This window comes from Podarcis filfolensis, assembly GCF_964270895.1.
Source record: "Podarcis filfolensis genome assembly, chromosome: 18".
Taxonomy (NCBI): domain Eukaryota; kingdom Metazoa; phylum Chordata; class Lepidosauria; order Squamata; family Lacertidae; genus Podarcis; species Podarcis filfolensis.
Genome location: NC_139622.1, coordinates 7,839,592 through 7,855,788, shown reverse-complemented (window position 1 = coordinate 7,855,788; position 16,197 = coordinate 7,839,592). Strand labels below are relative to the sequence as shown.

Below are 16,197 nucleotides of genomic sequence, written 5' to 3'. Positions count from 1 at the left end.
GTTGTAGTCCATCCAGGTCTGGAGGGCCACGAATCCTCCATCATTTTGGACTCACAGCTGTCCATGGAGGCGCAGGTCAATTCTGTGTCCAGGGCAGCTGTCTCCCAGCTCCATCTGGTATGCAGGATGAGACCCTACCTGTCTGAAGACTGTCTGGCCAGAGTGTTGCATGCTGTGGTTATCTGTATTATTATTATTATTATGGAATAAAGGTAAAGGGGCCCCTGACCATTAGGTCCAGTCGTGGCCGACTCTGGGGTTACGGCGCTCATCTCGCTTTATTGGCCGAGGGAGCCGGCGTACAGCTTCCAGGTCATGTGGCCAGCAGGACCAAGCCGCTTCTGGTGAACCAGAGCAGCGCACGGAAATGCCGTTTACCTTCCCGCCAGAGCGGTACCTATTTATCTACTTGCACTTTGACGTGCTTTCGAACTGCTAGGTTGGCAGGAGCAGGGACTGAGCAACGGGAGCTCACCCCGTCACGGGGATTCAAACCGCCGACCTTCGGATCGGCAAGTCCTAGACTCTGTGGTTTAACCCACAGCGCCACCCGCGTCCCTATTATGGAATAGGAGATCCCTATTTCTATCAGAGAAATGTTAGAGGGTATGGATGTTGACAGCTTTGGTCTCCAAACCAATTAAGCCGCCTTCAACGCCCTTCCTCTCTCCAGACCTCAGAGCTCTCCTCCGCCCCTCGCTGTCGAAACATTCCTTCGCCACCACCCCATGGCACTTCCCCACCCTCTGCCCACCCCAACCCACCCCCTACAACTCCCTACCCCGCCCCCACGACACAAGACATTTCAGGTCACGGCAAAGAGGGCACCTGCCTCTTCCCCCGTCTAGCGACACAGAAAACGGGCAAGGAGTTGGATCAGATCTGAGATTCTCAGCCTCTCTCCGGCGAAGCGGATTTCAAAGGAAATTCCGAACAGATTTTCACACACACACCCAATTTGGTTCGGAGCACTTATCAGTTTGTCCCGAAACCGTGTGGTTTAGCATTTATTTCACCTGCGCTGAGAAGCTCGGCGGATGCCGTGTTTGAAACATAGCTGTCAACGTTTCCCTTATTTATTATTCCAAATAGGATTCCTCGCAAGAAAAGGGGAAAGTTGACAGCTATGGTTTGAAACGGGCACCTTCCCGTGGTTGCTTACGACCTCATGAAATGGAAAACTCCCCCCCCTCCGTCCCTGCCCGCACCCAAATAAAAACCCCACCCCATCCCTTGAGACCAGCAACTTCGCTTCCCCAGAAAACCCTACTCCAGAAGATGGCAAGGGTTTTCCCCCTATTCGGACATCAGGCCTCGCCCGAGCTATACCAGGGCATAATCAAACTGCCCCCTCTCCAGCCCTTCCTTGTGGTCGGTCCAGGATGAAGCGGGCATCCGGCTATAAGGGTCTAGCAGGATGCGGAAGCAGCGGACCATCAGCATCACCAAGAACGCCAGCAGGAGGATGACGAAGGCAAAGACCGTCTTTTGTTCCGCGTCCATCCCGAAAGGGCTGGGGATGGGCTCCACTCGCCCCGGGGACAGGAGCTCGTAATCCAGCGTCGAAGTGTTGTCCATCCCAGCAGCACGGTGAAAACTCCTCGCCAGGGGTTGTGTCAAGCAGCAATCATCTTCCAGGATCATGTGTGTGTGTGTGATTTTTTAGGGGTGAAGGAACTTCCTTTCCAGAGATCTACTCCATGACAATGTCGGGCCGCTGACCAAAAACCCCAATCGCCTGCGGAAATAAGAGGGTTGGTTGTTTTATTATTATTAAAGTGACAAACCTAGACAGCATCTTAAAAAGCAGAGACATCACCTTGCCAACAAAGGTCCGTACAGTGGTACCTTGGGTTACATACGCTTCAGGTTATACACTCTGCTAACCCAGAAATAGTGCGTCAGGTTAAGAACTTTGCTTCAGGATAAGAACAGAAATCAGGTTCCGGTGGTAAAGGGGTGCTTTAGGTTAAGAACAGTTTCAGGTTAAGAACGGACCTCCAGAACAAATTAAGTACTTAACCCGAGGTACCACTGTATAGTTAAAGCTATGGTTTTCCCAGTAGTGATGTATGGAAGTGAGAGCTGGACCATAAAGAAGGCTGATCGCCGAAGAATTGGTGCCTTTGAATTGTGGTGCTGGAGGAGACTCTTGAGAGTCCCATGGACTGCAAGAAGATCACACCAATCCATTCTGAAGGAAATCAGCCCTGAGTGCTCACTGGAAGGACAGATCGTGAAGCTGAGGCTCCAAGACTTTGGCCACCTCAGGAGAAGAGAAGACTCCCTGGAAAAGACCCTGATGCTGGGAAAGATGGAGGGCACAAAGAGAAGGGGACGACAGAGGACGAGATGGGGGGACAGTGTTGTCAAAGCTACCAGCATGAGTTTGACCAAACTGCGGGAGGCAGTGGAAGACAGGAGTGCCTGGCGTGCTCTGGTCCAGGGGGTCACGAAGAGTCGGGCACGACTAAACGACTAAACAACAACAACAAAGTTTTCTTGGAAGGAGAGTCTTTTTACCGTATGTGGTAAAAGCTTTCTGGGAAATGATATCTGGTATCTTCAGATATCTGGTACCGGCAGAAGTGTGCATGCACACGAAAGCTCATACCCATAACAAACTTAGATGGTCTTTAAGGTGCTACTGGAAGGAAGTTTGGAAATGGTAAAACGATTGTAAAACTAATGAAATGTATAAACTTTAAATAAATATATATAAACTTTTTTTTAAGTCGCAAGCAGGATTTGAAATCTGGGCAGCGGAGGAGAAATGACCACAATTGTAAAGTAGTATGAGATTTAGATTTATGCTACATAATGCAGTGTGGGGGGGGGTGTAAATAAGGGTGGGAAACAAGGGGGCAGCTGCCCCCCAATCAATCAATATCCATAAAAAATCAATGCAAATCTGAGGTTCTTTCCCCCCCCCCAAAACAAAACCCTGCTCCCCCTAACGAAATTCCTGGCTACACCCTAGGTGGGAAGTCAAACCGTTAAGAGAAACATGTACAGGTATTAATGTTGATTTGTTAAAATTTCTGAAAGGTAATAAAAAATCAATATAAAAAGAAAGGAGGAAAGGAAAGGGAGAGGGAGAGAGGTGAGGGGAGATTGCATGTCACCATACCTTCCAGTTGTGGTTCCAGAAGGCTAGCAACTCTAGAACGAGAGGAAAAATTACTGCATCCAATCCCTTCTTCTCCAACATCAGTACAACATCGCTGTCAGGCTGAGAGGCTGCAAAAGAGACAATGAATGGGTTGTAAGACACCGTAACTGTGTCCCTGAAGGACCTAGTCATTTCGGTTGGAGGATGGATGGCAGCTAACAGATTGAGGTTGAACCCTGACAAGACAGAAGTGCTGTTTTGGGGACACACAGGGCAGGCGAGTGTGGGGGACTCCCTGGTCCTGAATGGGGCAACTGTGCCCCTGAAGGACCAGGTGCGCAGCCTGGGAGTCATTTTGGACTCACAGCTGTCCATGGAGGTGCAGGTCAATTCTGTGTCCAGGGCTGCTCTCCACCAGCTCCATCTGGTATGCAGGATGAGACTCTCCCTGCCCGCAGACTGTCTCGCCAGAGTGGTGCATGCTCTGGTTATCTCCCGCTTGGACTACTGCAATGTGCTCTACGTGGGGCTACCTTTGAAGGTGACCCGGGAACTGCAACTAATCCAGAATGTGGCAGCCAGACTGGGGACTAGGGGCAGCCGCCGAGACCACATAACACCTGTCCTGAAAGACCTCCATTGGCTCCCAGAATGATTCCAAGCACAATTCAAAGTGTTGGTGCTGACCTTGAAAGCCCTAAATGGCCCAGTATACCTGAAGGAGAGTCTCCACCCCCATCGTCCAGCCCGGACATTGAGGTCCAGCTCCGAGGGCCTTCTGGCGGTTCCCTCCCTGCAAAAAGTGAGGTTACCAGGAACCAGGCAGAGGGCCTTCTCGGTGGTGGCGCCCGCCCTGTGGAACACCCTCCCATCAGATGTCAAGGAAATAAAGAACTATCTGACTTTTAGAAGACATCTGAAGGCAGCCCTGTTTAGGGAAGTTTTTATTGTTTGACGTTTTATCGTGTTTTTAATATTCTGTTGGGAGCTGCCCAGAGTGTTAAGAAACCCCCAATTTAAAGGCGAATTCTCCAACGGCTAATGAAAAGCATATATAATGCCTTTCTTCCCCCAATCGCCCACTCAACACCTCCTTTCCTTAAATTTTCATTCTGTATTTCATGGAATAAACAGTTCCTTTGCCAGCAAGAACTTCGACTTCATTTGGTTTGAAATACTCAATTTCATTCGCGTTTATTAAAAGTCCTGTTCCCTTAGTAACTTAAAAAAAATAAATGATTTTAATGACTGTATAAGACAGGGAGAGAGACAAAGAGAGACGGAGAGATGGAGATAAGGGAACACAATCAAAATGGGTTGCATGTGTTTCCAAAAGGAGCTTTTTGTCAGGGGAGAGGGAGAGGGAGAGGGAGAGAGGGGTTGCTATAAGAAGCAGTTTTTATATAGAATAAATATTCATAAATGCACACATATCTAAATTTATGAACCATGTGTCTGAAATAGTACGGGAGAGCCATCCTGAAGCCAGTTTGACTCTCCCAATGACCTCAAATATTCCTCTGCAGTAAGGGAGGCAAATGGGGAAAGCCTTTCCATTGTCTTTTTGCTTGCAAATCCTGTCTTAACGGCATATTTGTGTATGGATAAGGTTAGCCTGGTCTGAAGCTCAGCATCAAAAAAACTAAGATCATTGCCACTGGGCCCATCACCTCCTGGCAAATAGAAGGGAATGAAATGGAGGCAGTGAGAGATTTTACTTTCTTGGGCTCCATGATCACTGCAGATAGTGACAGCAGCCACGAAATTAAAAGACGCCTGCTTCTTGGGAGAAAAGCAATGACAAACCTAGACAGCATCTTAAAAAGCGGAGACATCACCTTGCCAACAAAGGTCCGAATAGTTAAAGCTATGGTTTTCCCAGTAGTGATGTATGGAAGTGAGAGCTGGACCATCAAGAAGGCTGATCGCTGAAGAATGGATGCTTTTGAATTGTGGTGCTGGAGGAGACTCTTGAGAGTCCCATGGACTGCAAGAAGATCAGACCTCTCCATTCGGAAGGAAATCAGCCCTGAGTGCTCACTGGAAGGACAGATCCTGAAGCTGAGGCTCCAAGACTTTGGCCACCTCATGAGAAGAGAAGACTCCCTGGAAAAGACCCTGATGTTGGGAAAGATGGAGGGCACAAGGAGAAGGGGACGACAGAGGACGAGATGGTGGGACAGTGTTCTCAAAGCTACCAGCATGAGTTTGACCCAACTGTGGGAGGCAGTGGAAGACAGGGGTGCCTGGCGTGCTCTGGTCCAGGGGGTCACGAAGAGTCAGACACAACTAAACGACTAAACAACAACAAAGACCGTATGGAGCTAGAGCGAAGAACGGTCTGACTCTGTTCAAGGCAACTTTTCATGCTCCTAACTCCATGTGAGCAGACGGGTTTCAAACCAGAGCCTTTCGATGTCTTACCGGGAAATGCCACAGACTGGACCTTCTACATGCAAAGCAGGTGTCCTTTTGCTCTGCTATCTCACCCTCCATGTCCCAACCCCGCCAGAGCCGATCTTATTGGCATGCAAAGCTTAACTTCCCCAAACCTCACCTCGATTTGCTGCCGTCCTTGCGAAAGAACCCTAAATCTTCCACAGGGAGAGCAAACACTTTTCCTAACCGTGCCCAGAGTGCAGGAGGGATGCTTGAAATCCAGAATTTAAGCCGCCGCCTCCAGCTCAGATCACCCTCATGGCATCTCCTTATGAGAACAGAGTTTACCATCTCTAACAACCTGCCGCCCCTCGCTGTAATCCTTCTGTTGCGTTAATCTTTAATCCTGCCCTTTGGAGATAGCCAGCGCTCCGGTTTATGGGATTAAGGTTTCGTTTGGGGGAAACACGGCAGCTGATTGAAAACACCCGCTGAGTCGGAAAAGAGATCCATCCTATCAGGGATAAGCTTCCCGAGTGCCTCTCAGAGAATCGTGAAGTTGGAAGGGGACACCACATTTTATTTATACCCCGCCCATCTGGCTGGGTTTCCCCAGCCACTCTGGGCGGCTCCCAACAGAATATTCAAACCACAGTAAAACATCAAACATTAAAAACTTCCCTAATCAGGGCTGCCTTCAGGTGTCTTCTAAAAGTCAGATAGCTGTTTATTTCCTTGACATCTGATGGGAGGGCGCCACCACCGAGAAGGCCCTCTGCCTGGTTCCCTGCAACCTCAGCCAATAAAGCGAGATGAGCGCCGCAACCCCAGAGTCGGCCACGACTGGACCTAATGGTCAGGGGTCCCTTTACCTTTACCTTTAATATTCAGCCAAAATCCCAAACACACCCAATTTTTCCACCCCTCATCACCCTGGCCACCCTCCTGTGGACTCACCCCGGGCGTTCCATGTCCTTTTTAAAACGGGGCACCCAGAACTGGACATGAGAAACCAGAGTAAACTGCCTGGCCAGTGTAGAGGAGAAATATTATTTCTGAACACCGGGACCCTGTCTTTCTGTTGGCATTAGTTATTTTAGCAACCAAATTGCACTGTTGTCTCACAGGTCAGTTTATGCCCTATTATGACAACCAAGTCCTTTTTCCTGTACTCGTGGGCTTGGGATATTTCATTTTATCCCCCTAAATGCAGGACGTTTTATCTCGCTCCGAAAAAGGGGAGTTAAATGCACGCAGACAGAGCAAGGCTACGGTTAACAACACTGTTTTGTGAAGGTGGTGAAGTTCTGAATTATCTATTTTTCTTCTGCCGCAGAACTGACACATTCCTCTTTTTTATTTTAAAAAACGCAAATTTTGGTACGGAGTCTTTTTTTCTATGCAGCATGTCCTCCGCTCTTTCCCCATATGAACATTACTGACGTTCGCGTATGAATCATTAGAAAGCCCCGTGCAAGACAGAATTGATCACTTTTCGCACAGTGTGGGAGTTCAGTTTTTTGGCCGATCTTCGCATGTGAACCAGGACTCAACAAGCACCATTTGGTGCAAAGGCAGGAGGTGACGAGGAGCAAATAAATAAATCGAAATGACTCTCTGCTCCGTGACAAGCCAAGATTTCAATGACACATGCTGATCAGATTATTAAAAAAACAAAACAGGCAGAATTGAAAGCACAAAAAGTAATTTTGATTCAGCCTGACGCCTGATTGCTTGGAAGATGGTGACCCATCTAGTAAGGGTCCCAAGTAACACAAATGGTAGCGGGAGCTACCTCACGTTTTCTGAACCGCCTCCTGGACTGGTAAAAAGGTGAACGTGGATTTGTGGGTTTAAGAGTAGGCAACAGGCACCCTCCTCCAAAGGGACGCAGGTGGCGCTGTGGGTTAAACCACAGAGCCTAGGACTTGCCGATCAGAAGGTCGGCGGTTCAAATCCCTGTGACGGGGTGAGCTCCCATTGCTCGGTCCCTCCTCCTGCCAACCTAGCAGTTCGAAAGCATATCAAAGTGCAAGTAGATAAATAGGTACCGCTCCGGCGGGAAGGTAAACGGCGTTTCCGTGCGCTGCTCTGGTTCGCCAGAAGCAGCTTGGTCATGCTGGCCACATGACCCGGAAGCTGTACTTCCCGGCCAGTAAAGCGAGATGAGCGCCGCAACCCCAGAGTTGTCCGCGACTGGACCTAATGGTCAGGGGTCCCTTTACCTTTACCTTACCCTCCTCCAAGGACAAATATTCCTGTTGCCTCCGCTCAAAGAGGGTCTGAGCAATGCCTTCTTAAGCTGCAGAATTACTCAACCTGGAAGTATCTTGTTCTGGTTCTGCTCAAGGCAGTTCATGAGTTTCAGCACCACGGACAGCTCCAAGTGAGACGCTTGCTCCCAAGGTTAAGAGCAACGGAGGGCCAGAGCCTTCGCTCCGAACTCTGGACAAGTGGGCAGCCCCACCCACCTGTCAATTACCCGGCGCCATGGCGACATCAGGTGCTGCTGTGCTTTGAAGCCCCCCAAGTGCAGCAAGGGGCTGTTTGCAAAGGGGCCCTTTCTCTTGGAACCTTTCTGGGCGTGTGCAGGGAACACGCCGGCAATACAGAATCGAGCCCTTCCATTGTTAGCGGACTTATGGAGGGTCCTAAATCGCTGGCCACGGGGTCTGCTTCCCCGGCGTGTTCCCTGCAGGGAATGCACCCCGGCAGGATCGAACTCTGCCTTCCCATCACCCAGTGATGTTGGCGGATGAACCGCTGGGCATGCTTTGGGGAAAATGGCATTGCAGGGCAACATGGAACCCTTGGCAGGCCAAAATTGGCCCACAAACCAGAAGTCCCACACCCTTGGTTAAAAGCAAGTGGGGTGTGCTGGTCCCGAGGGTTAACCGTGAGGCGAGGTCCCAGTCCAGTCCGAGATTGAGGGTGCAGTAGGGAGACAGTCCATCAAAGCTGAAGCTGGGTCCAAGGCAGGGAGTCAGGTGAGGTCAGGAGCTCCGGCAGAGGAGCAGGACAGGGTGCAGGCAGGGACAGGCTACCAACAACGTTGCTCCTGCAACTTGGGACTGGGGCTGGCTGGCTTTTATCTGCCCCGAGGCAGCCCCGATCCTCAGGTGACTCGCCTCTCCTGGCCTGGAGGCGAGCACTCCTCCTGCGGGAACTTAGTTCCTGCTGCCTCTCTGCCCTGAGCCTCTGCAGCTCAGGAGAGGCTGGAGGGTTACCAGACCCAGAGGCAACCTCCTCTTCCCCTGATGGGGCTGAGAGTGGAGCACCTGCAGGCAGTGGGTCCTCCATCACCTCAGGAGCCAGAGCAGACTCAGCTGGTGCCTGCACCTGAGGATCCAGCACAGGTGAGGACCCTTCAGGCTCAAGCCCCAGCCCCGGCTCAGCTGGTTCTGGAGGCGGGGAATCCTGTGCAGGCTGGGATCCCACAGGTTTGGCCTCCGAGTCCGAATCCCAGGCCATCACATGGAGTCTCTCTCCCCAGAGTACCTCTCCTAGACCTTGGGGGTAGGGGAAGTTAGTTTCTTAAAGGGCCAACTCTCTGGCCTGAGGACAGGCACTCTTTACATGCTCCATAGCATCCCACCTGGTCCTCTCTTTCTGCCACTGGACTGGCAATCAGGGGGACACACATGTGAAGGACCTGGAAATGCCTTGGTTCTGCAGGAGGTGGTTCTGTGAGATCCCGTCTGCCAGCGTCAGGGCTCAGGCCTGGCCCCTCAACAGATTCAGCACCAAGGACAGCTCCAAGTGAGACGCTTGATCCTGCAGAGCTATTTCCCCCCAAAAAAGCACTGTTTTCCAGGCTGCGACCTCGCACAAAGCTCCTAAATGTGCATTTTTGGGTGCTGTGCCCAAAAAGCACTTTTTTTTTTAGGGGAGACTATTTCAGAGCAACAAGTCATTCAGGGAGGCGACAAGCAACCTCCTGCTTTAGGAGTCCCAGAAACTTTTTTTGTATGGAAAACATTTCTTCCTTGCAATAATCAAGCCATTCTCTCATGCCCTGGCAAGCATCTCAGGAAATTACTGTCATATATGGCTTGAGTTGGACAGATCAGTCTGTTCCCAATCCAAGTCAATCTTGCAAGCGTCCGAAGCTTTACTCCATCTCATTTCCAAATTAATAGTGTGTGTGTGTTTTCAACAACAAAAAAGGACAGATGAGATTTATATTCAAATACATATTTCATCACAAAAAGCCAAATAAGCTGCAGTCAAATCAGTCCTGCTCAGAGTAGACCCATTGAAGTCAATGCCTAATGAAAGCCCGATCATTTCAGTGGGTCTATTCTAACTAATATGGGTGGTATCCCATGCCAGCCCTACTCAGAGTAGACCCATTGAAGTTAATAGGCATGTCTAATTTGGCTTAATTCCTTTTAAAGGGTCTTATTAGCCAGCTGGATACAACCCTAGGCATTTAAAGACATATTTTGCACGGTATCCCGCTAAATTATACTCGGAGTACAGCCGCTTAAATTAGCGACCACGCCAATTAATTTCAATTAGTCCTAATTAGTCCTACTCGTTTCGGTGGGTAGTCTTAACATCAGAAACTGCCGGGATACATAAATGGTTGGAAACCTAAGTATTTCTAAGTATTTATCATAAAATAAGGGGGGAGTGTGCAAAATTGCACATTCTTTCGCAGCAAAATTCAGAGAGGTGCAAAATCCCAAGAACGACGACGTTCCGATCCGCTTCTAGACCAAGAGATGCCCATCACGTGGCTCGGCTTAAAATACGGACCAAACCGGGTTCTCCTCCGCCCGCCCCCATCTATTGCCCAAAACTTCTGGAGGGCGAGAAAAAAGTGTGGCACGTACCTGTTGGGCAAGACAATGCCCGTCCATCAGCCTCGCTGCCCGCCGCATGTCATCTTGAGGATGAAGGAGGCACCGTTTTTCCCTGGAGAAGACCGTACGGAAGAAAACTGCCCTTCTCAGACACCCCCAGATGGTTCCTATGGAGACACAAGCATCAATTGCAGAAGCAGAAAGGTGGCACTGGGAGAAGAAAACTCATCTTTGCAGAACCGGAGGGAGGGAAACGGTGGCTGCTGCGTCGCCCAGGGCTGAGTCGTGACTCGGGTGGCGAACACAGAAAGTCCGTGGACATGAAAAGGAGAAGAGGGGGTGGGCGTGTCGCTCGTGGCAGCAGTGATGCTGGAGCCCATCTGTCGCTGCTCAAAAATTGGGAGTTTTTTTTTGAGGGGGGGAACAGAGCTTCATCCGCCTTCTGCTGGAATGACGAAGCCCACGACTCAGTTAATCCAAATTAGTCAGTTCGGGTTGGTTGTCTTGCGGATTTCATAAACTATAAATGACCATTATTTTATCTCCGGGTTGCATCCAGCAACCGCTTTCTGCTGTTCCTTAATTATTACTATTTTTACATTTCCTGCATATTCTAAATTAACTTAACTTATTCATTTATTCAACTCTTTTGAAACTGCAGGTTATTACAAACATCCTGCCAAGGTCCTTACTTGTTTACGGTGTGTTTGTAAATATTCAATAAACCATTTCCATTCTTTTTATTAAAAGTCTGCTATCTTGATTTCTTATTTTTTCCCCGGTAGGTTTCACCATTTCTGCATATTCCGTAATTTTTTGTATCCATTCTTCTTTTGCTGGGACTTCTTCTTCGTTCCATTTTTGGGCAAAGAACATTTTTGCCGCTGTGGTCGCACAAATGAATAAATTTGGGTAGTTCTGGCCCTATAATTCCCAAAAAGGAAAGCTTCTGGGTTTTGCTGTTTACAAATGTTATTTTGAACATTGTTTTCCATTCATTGTATATCATTTCCCAGTAAGCCTTAACCTTACAAGACCACCACATATGATTTAAAAAAATACCTTCGTTCTCTTTGCATTTCCAACACTTATTTGATTTAGATTTATACATTTCTGCCAATTTACTCAGTGTTAGATACCATCTATATAACATTTTCATGTGCTTTGAAGTTAATTCAGCACCTGGTGGGAAAACCCCACCCCAGTCCTGTATTTTGCCCAAACAAATGTGGCAACGCTACCAGTGAAAAAATCCTGGGCACTGTACTGTGCCCCTCACAGACCACCATTTCCCAGCGCCCTTTGCAAACTACAGTTCCCAGAATTCTTTGGGGGGGGAGTACACAGACTGAACATGCTAAGCTGCCACAGATCAATGCCTGTTGGAGGAGGGGGGTGGAAAAGGGGAGGTGAAATGGAGCCTTTTCAGAGGGGGCCTGGCAGGTTGGCTGGCATCCTAGACCAGCGGTTCTCAACCTGTGTGTCCCCAGATGTTGTTGGACTACAACTCCCATCATCCTGGACCATAAAGAAGGCTGATCGCTAAAGAATGGATGCTTTTGAATTCTGGTGCTGGAGGAGACTCTTGAGAGTCCCATGGACTGCAAGAAGATCAAACCTCTCCATTCTGAAGGAAATCAGCCCTGAGTGCTCACTGGAAGGACAGATCCTGAAGCTGAGACTCCAAGACTTCTTCCACCTCATGAGAAGAGAAGACTCCCTGGAAAAGACCCTGATGCTGGGAAAGATGGAGGGCACAAGGAAACGGGGACGACAGAGGACAAGATGGTTGGACAGTGTTCTCGAAGCTACTAATACGAGTCTGACCAAACTGCGGGAGGCAGTGGAAGACAGGAGGGCCTGGCGTGCTCTGGTCCAGGGGGTCACGAAGAGGCGGACACGACTAAACGACTAAACAACAACAACAATTGATTGGTGATGTGGTAATGCTGTGTTGTATTATTTATGCAAATTGATTTTCTCTGGAGAAGAACTATCCACTGCAACATTTTGTTGTGTGCATGCACATCCTGGTATTACAGTGGTACCTTGGGTTAAGTACTTAATTCGTTCCGGAGGTCCGTACTTAACCTGAAACTGTTCTTAACCTGAAGCACCACTTTAGCTAATGGGGCCTCCTGCTGCCGCCGGAGCCCGATTTCTGTTCTCATCCTAAAGCAAAGTTCTTAACCTGAAGCACTATTTCTGGGTTAGCGGAGCCTGTAACCTGAAGCGTATGTAACCCGAGGTACCACTGTATTTTGCAACAAGAGTTAATCCAAGCTCCGCCTCCGTCTGTCCATCCTGAAGAGCATGTGGAAGGACAATTCATTCTGGCACAAAAGAATTTAATCCGATTATTTCTGGTGTGCTTCCATCTGCTCCCTTTGCAGAGCAGGGAATTTTGCTTTTGTTGACACTCCTCTGACATGGAGAACGACCCCCTGTCACCCCATTTCTGCCTGTAGTCCTATTGCACACGTGGGAAAGCTTTTTATTTATTTATTTGCCAATTATTTTTCTTGATTTCCCATAATTGTCGCCAAATTAATGCAAATTCAATACAAATTTAAAAGCTGATTTTCCACACACCCGCCCAGATGTCCCCTTTATTTTCCTTCCTCCTTTGCATGCTCCCAGTAAAATACCGTAAAGCGAGATGAGCGCTGCAACCCCAGAGTCGGCCATGACTGGACCTTTACCTTTTTACATTGATTATTGCTTTCATTTTGTGGATCAATGGTCTCATTAGATTGTAAAATTCATGTTCAATTGCTGTTTTAGGGGTTGTTTTTCAAAGTCTGGAAAGAATTAATCCATTTTGCATTACTTTCTATGGGAAAGCGCACCATGGTTTTGGAACGCTTCGGTTTTGGAACGGACTTCCGGAACGGATTAAGTTTGAGAACCAAGGTGCCACTGTATACATTTCCCCCACCCCACCCACTAACACTGCCAAACTCGCAGCGCCAAGGTGGGAAACCTTTTTGGCCCCATGGACCACATCCTTGTCAGAATTGGCCTCATTTGACATTTGACAGTTGGCGGGGGGGGGCGCCTTGTCAATCACCTGCCAATGAAAGGATTCAGGCATGGGCCTGCGAGGGATCCTATTGAGCTGAGCAGGATTTACGGTAACTCCTGTGTGTCGGCTTGTGAGGAAGGTTAAGGAGGACCGTCAATTTTTAAGTAGGTCTACTCTGCACAAAAAAGGGACGTGGGTGGCACTGTGGGTTAAACCACAGAGCCTAGGACTTGCCGATCAGCAGGTCGGCGGTTCAAATCCCCGCGACGGAGTGAGCTCCCGTTGCTCAGTCCTTGCTCCTGCCAACCTAGCAGTTCGAAAGCACGTCAAAGTGCAAGTAGATAAATAGGTACCGCTCCGGCGGGAAGGTAAACGGCGTTTCCGTGCGCTGCTCTGGTTCTCCAGAAGCGGCTTAGTCATGCTGGCCACATGACCTGGAAGCTGTACGCCGGCTCCCTCAGCCAATAAAGCGAGATGAGCGCCGCAACCCCATAGTCGGCCATGACTGGACCAAATGGTCAGCGGTCCCTTTACCTTTACTCTGCACAAAGATTGTTTGAGTGCAATGCTGGGAACCAACTGTTAGACGTTGTGGCAATGCCCAAATCCATGGAAGAATAAATGGCGAAATAGAACCTTCATGTTCAGAGGCAGTCTATCTGGGAATTTGTTAGTCGCTGCGGGGAAGAAGGAGACAGTTTTGCTTTCAAATTGTCTTCTTGGGAGGCCCCTAGCTGACCATTCTAGCTGAATAGCTGAGAGCCAGTGTGGTGTAGTGGTTAAGAGCAGTAGACTCATAATCTGGGGAACTGGGTTCGATTCCCCGCTCCTCTACAATGCAGCTGCTGGGTGACCTTGGGCTAGTCACTGTTTGTTGTGGGGGAGGAAGGGAAAGGAGGATGTTAGCCGCTTTGAGACTCCTTCGGGTAGTGATAAAGCGGGATATCAAATCCAAACTCTTCTTCTTTGAGCAAACTTTGACACCAGGTAGCAAAATCAATCTGCACTCAGGTCCAGAGCATTGTGGGCCTGAGCTGCTGACACAGAGATATTTCCAGGGCTGCATAGTCTTGCTTTAGAGACCAGCTTGCGGGCCGGCAGCAAAGCGGTTGGTGGGAGAGCCGGTGCCGAAAACTCTTGCTTTGAAGGCAAGCCAAGCTTCTCAGATGCAAGGAGTTCTTTGCCAACGGATTTTGCCAGGTCAATTACAGCGCTGGAGATGCAGAAGTCATTTCCCTAAGGCCTCATTTCAAGCAAGTGGGGAGGAGGGGGGGAACAGGAGAAAGAGGCAGCAGAAGCAGAGGGGATTAAAGGAAGATTGGACCAGCCTCCAGCCCTAACTGCGGCCTCCTTCATCCTCCATTTATTCTTCATCCTCAGTTTAATTATAAACCACCTTTTTTAAAAAAAAAAATTGGATATTCCAACACAATAATTTTATCAAAAATACACCATCCACATTATTATTATTATTATTCCCTCCATTTTCCCCCTCCCTCCCCCCCCTAAACAACCCCCCCCCCCAACCTCCCACCCCACCCCTGGACTTCCCTCAGCTCCTTTCTCTGGTTTCTCAACACATATTTCCATCTGCATGTTATAAAACTGTAAAAAATCCTCAAATTGTCAGAAGGTCGGCGGTTCGAATCCCCGCAATGACGGGGTGAGCTCCCGTTGCTCGGTCCCTGCTCCTGACAACCTAGCAGTTCAAAAGCACGTCAAAGTGCAAGTAGATAAATAGGTACCGCTCCGGCAGGAAGGTAAACGGCGTTTCCGTGCGCTGCTCTGGTTCGCCAGAAGCGGCTTAGTCCTGCTGGCCACATGACCCGGAAGCTGTACGCCGGCTCCCTCGGCCAGTAAAGCGAGATGAGCGCTGCAACCACAAAGTCGGTCACGACTGGACCTAATGGTCAGGGGTCCTTTTACCTTTACCTTATGGCAGTTTTATGCGGATGAGTGCATGTTTCATCGGATCCACTTCATTACAGTGGTACCTCGGGTTACATACGCTTCAGGTTACAGACTCCGCTAACCCAGAAATAGTGCTTCAGGTTAAGAATTTTGCTTCAGGATGAGAACAGAAATCGGGCTCCAGTGGCACGGCAGCAACGGGAGGCCCCATTAGCTAAAGTGGTGCTTCAGGTTAAGAACAGTTTCAGGTTAAGAACGGACCTCTGGAACGAGTTAAGTTCTTAACCCGAGGTACCACTGTATTGCCCCGTAGATTGCACCGCTCTCTATTTCTCCTGCTTGCCATTTAAAAAAAAAAAAAAAAAAAGATTAAGTTAGAATTGGCCAAGGAAGAAGTTACAAGAGTTTTCGGTTCAAAGAAGGGAAGAATTTCTCTCCTTTCAGATTAACAGTGACATCGGGGGATCACAAGTACATTGATTAAAACCCAGCTCAGAAAGGAATCAATGGCATCCTGCCGTCATCGCATTAGGATTCCTTTCAGGATTCAATCCTGGCAAATCAGGAAGCGGCCGCAACGATGTGAACTGAAAGCAGCGGAGATTTTCTGCCGCCTCAGCAGGGCTCCAAAGCGAAGAGAGGGCAGGAACATCCCATTGCAATTGCGTAGGTGGTGCTGGAAAAAGAAGATCAGGTATCCCAGAGAACGAGTGAGATGCGGAGAACCCCATGAGCAGGTTGTTTGGATTCTGTCCCTAAACTTGGAGCCTGCAGACTCTCACCTGGAATAATAATGGCTCCCAACAGAATATAAAAAATACATCAGACATTAAAAACTTCCCTAAACAAGGTTGCCTTCAGATGTCTTCTAAAAGTCAGGTAGTTGTTTATTTCCTTGACGTCTGATGGGAGGGCGTTCCACAAGGTGGGCGCCACCACCAAGAAGGCCCTCTTCCTGGTTC

The 16,197-nt window shown here is 48.9% G+C and overlaps 1 protein-coding gene across 2 annotated transcripts; it reads right to left on the bottom strand.

Annotated features, from left to right (window-relative positions):
- Nucleotides 1-760: 760 nt before the first annotated feature.
- CTXN1 (cortexin 1) lies at nt 761-10,708 on the bottom strand. Of its 2 annotated transcripts, XM_083595006.1 has the most exons (3): nt 10,330-10,708; nt 3,131-3,240; nt 761-1,738 (listed from the first exon to the last, which is right to left on the bottom strand). In XM_083595006.1, exon 3 carries the CDS (start codon nt 1,642-1,644, stop codon nt 1,324-1,326), a length of 321 nt encoding a protein of 106 aa, XP_083451132.1. In that variant the 5' UTR covers nt 1,645-1,738; nt 3,131-3,240; nt 10,330-10,708; the 3' UTR covers nt 761-1,323. The 2 variants fall into 2 exon arrangements, with proteins under 2 accessions (XP_083451132.1, XP_083451133.1); XM_083595007.1 differs by lacking the exon at nt 3,131-3,240.
- Between the last annotated feature and the right edge of the window lie 5,489 nt (nt 10,709-16,197).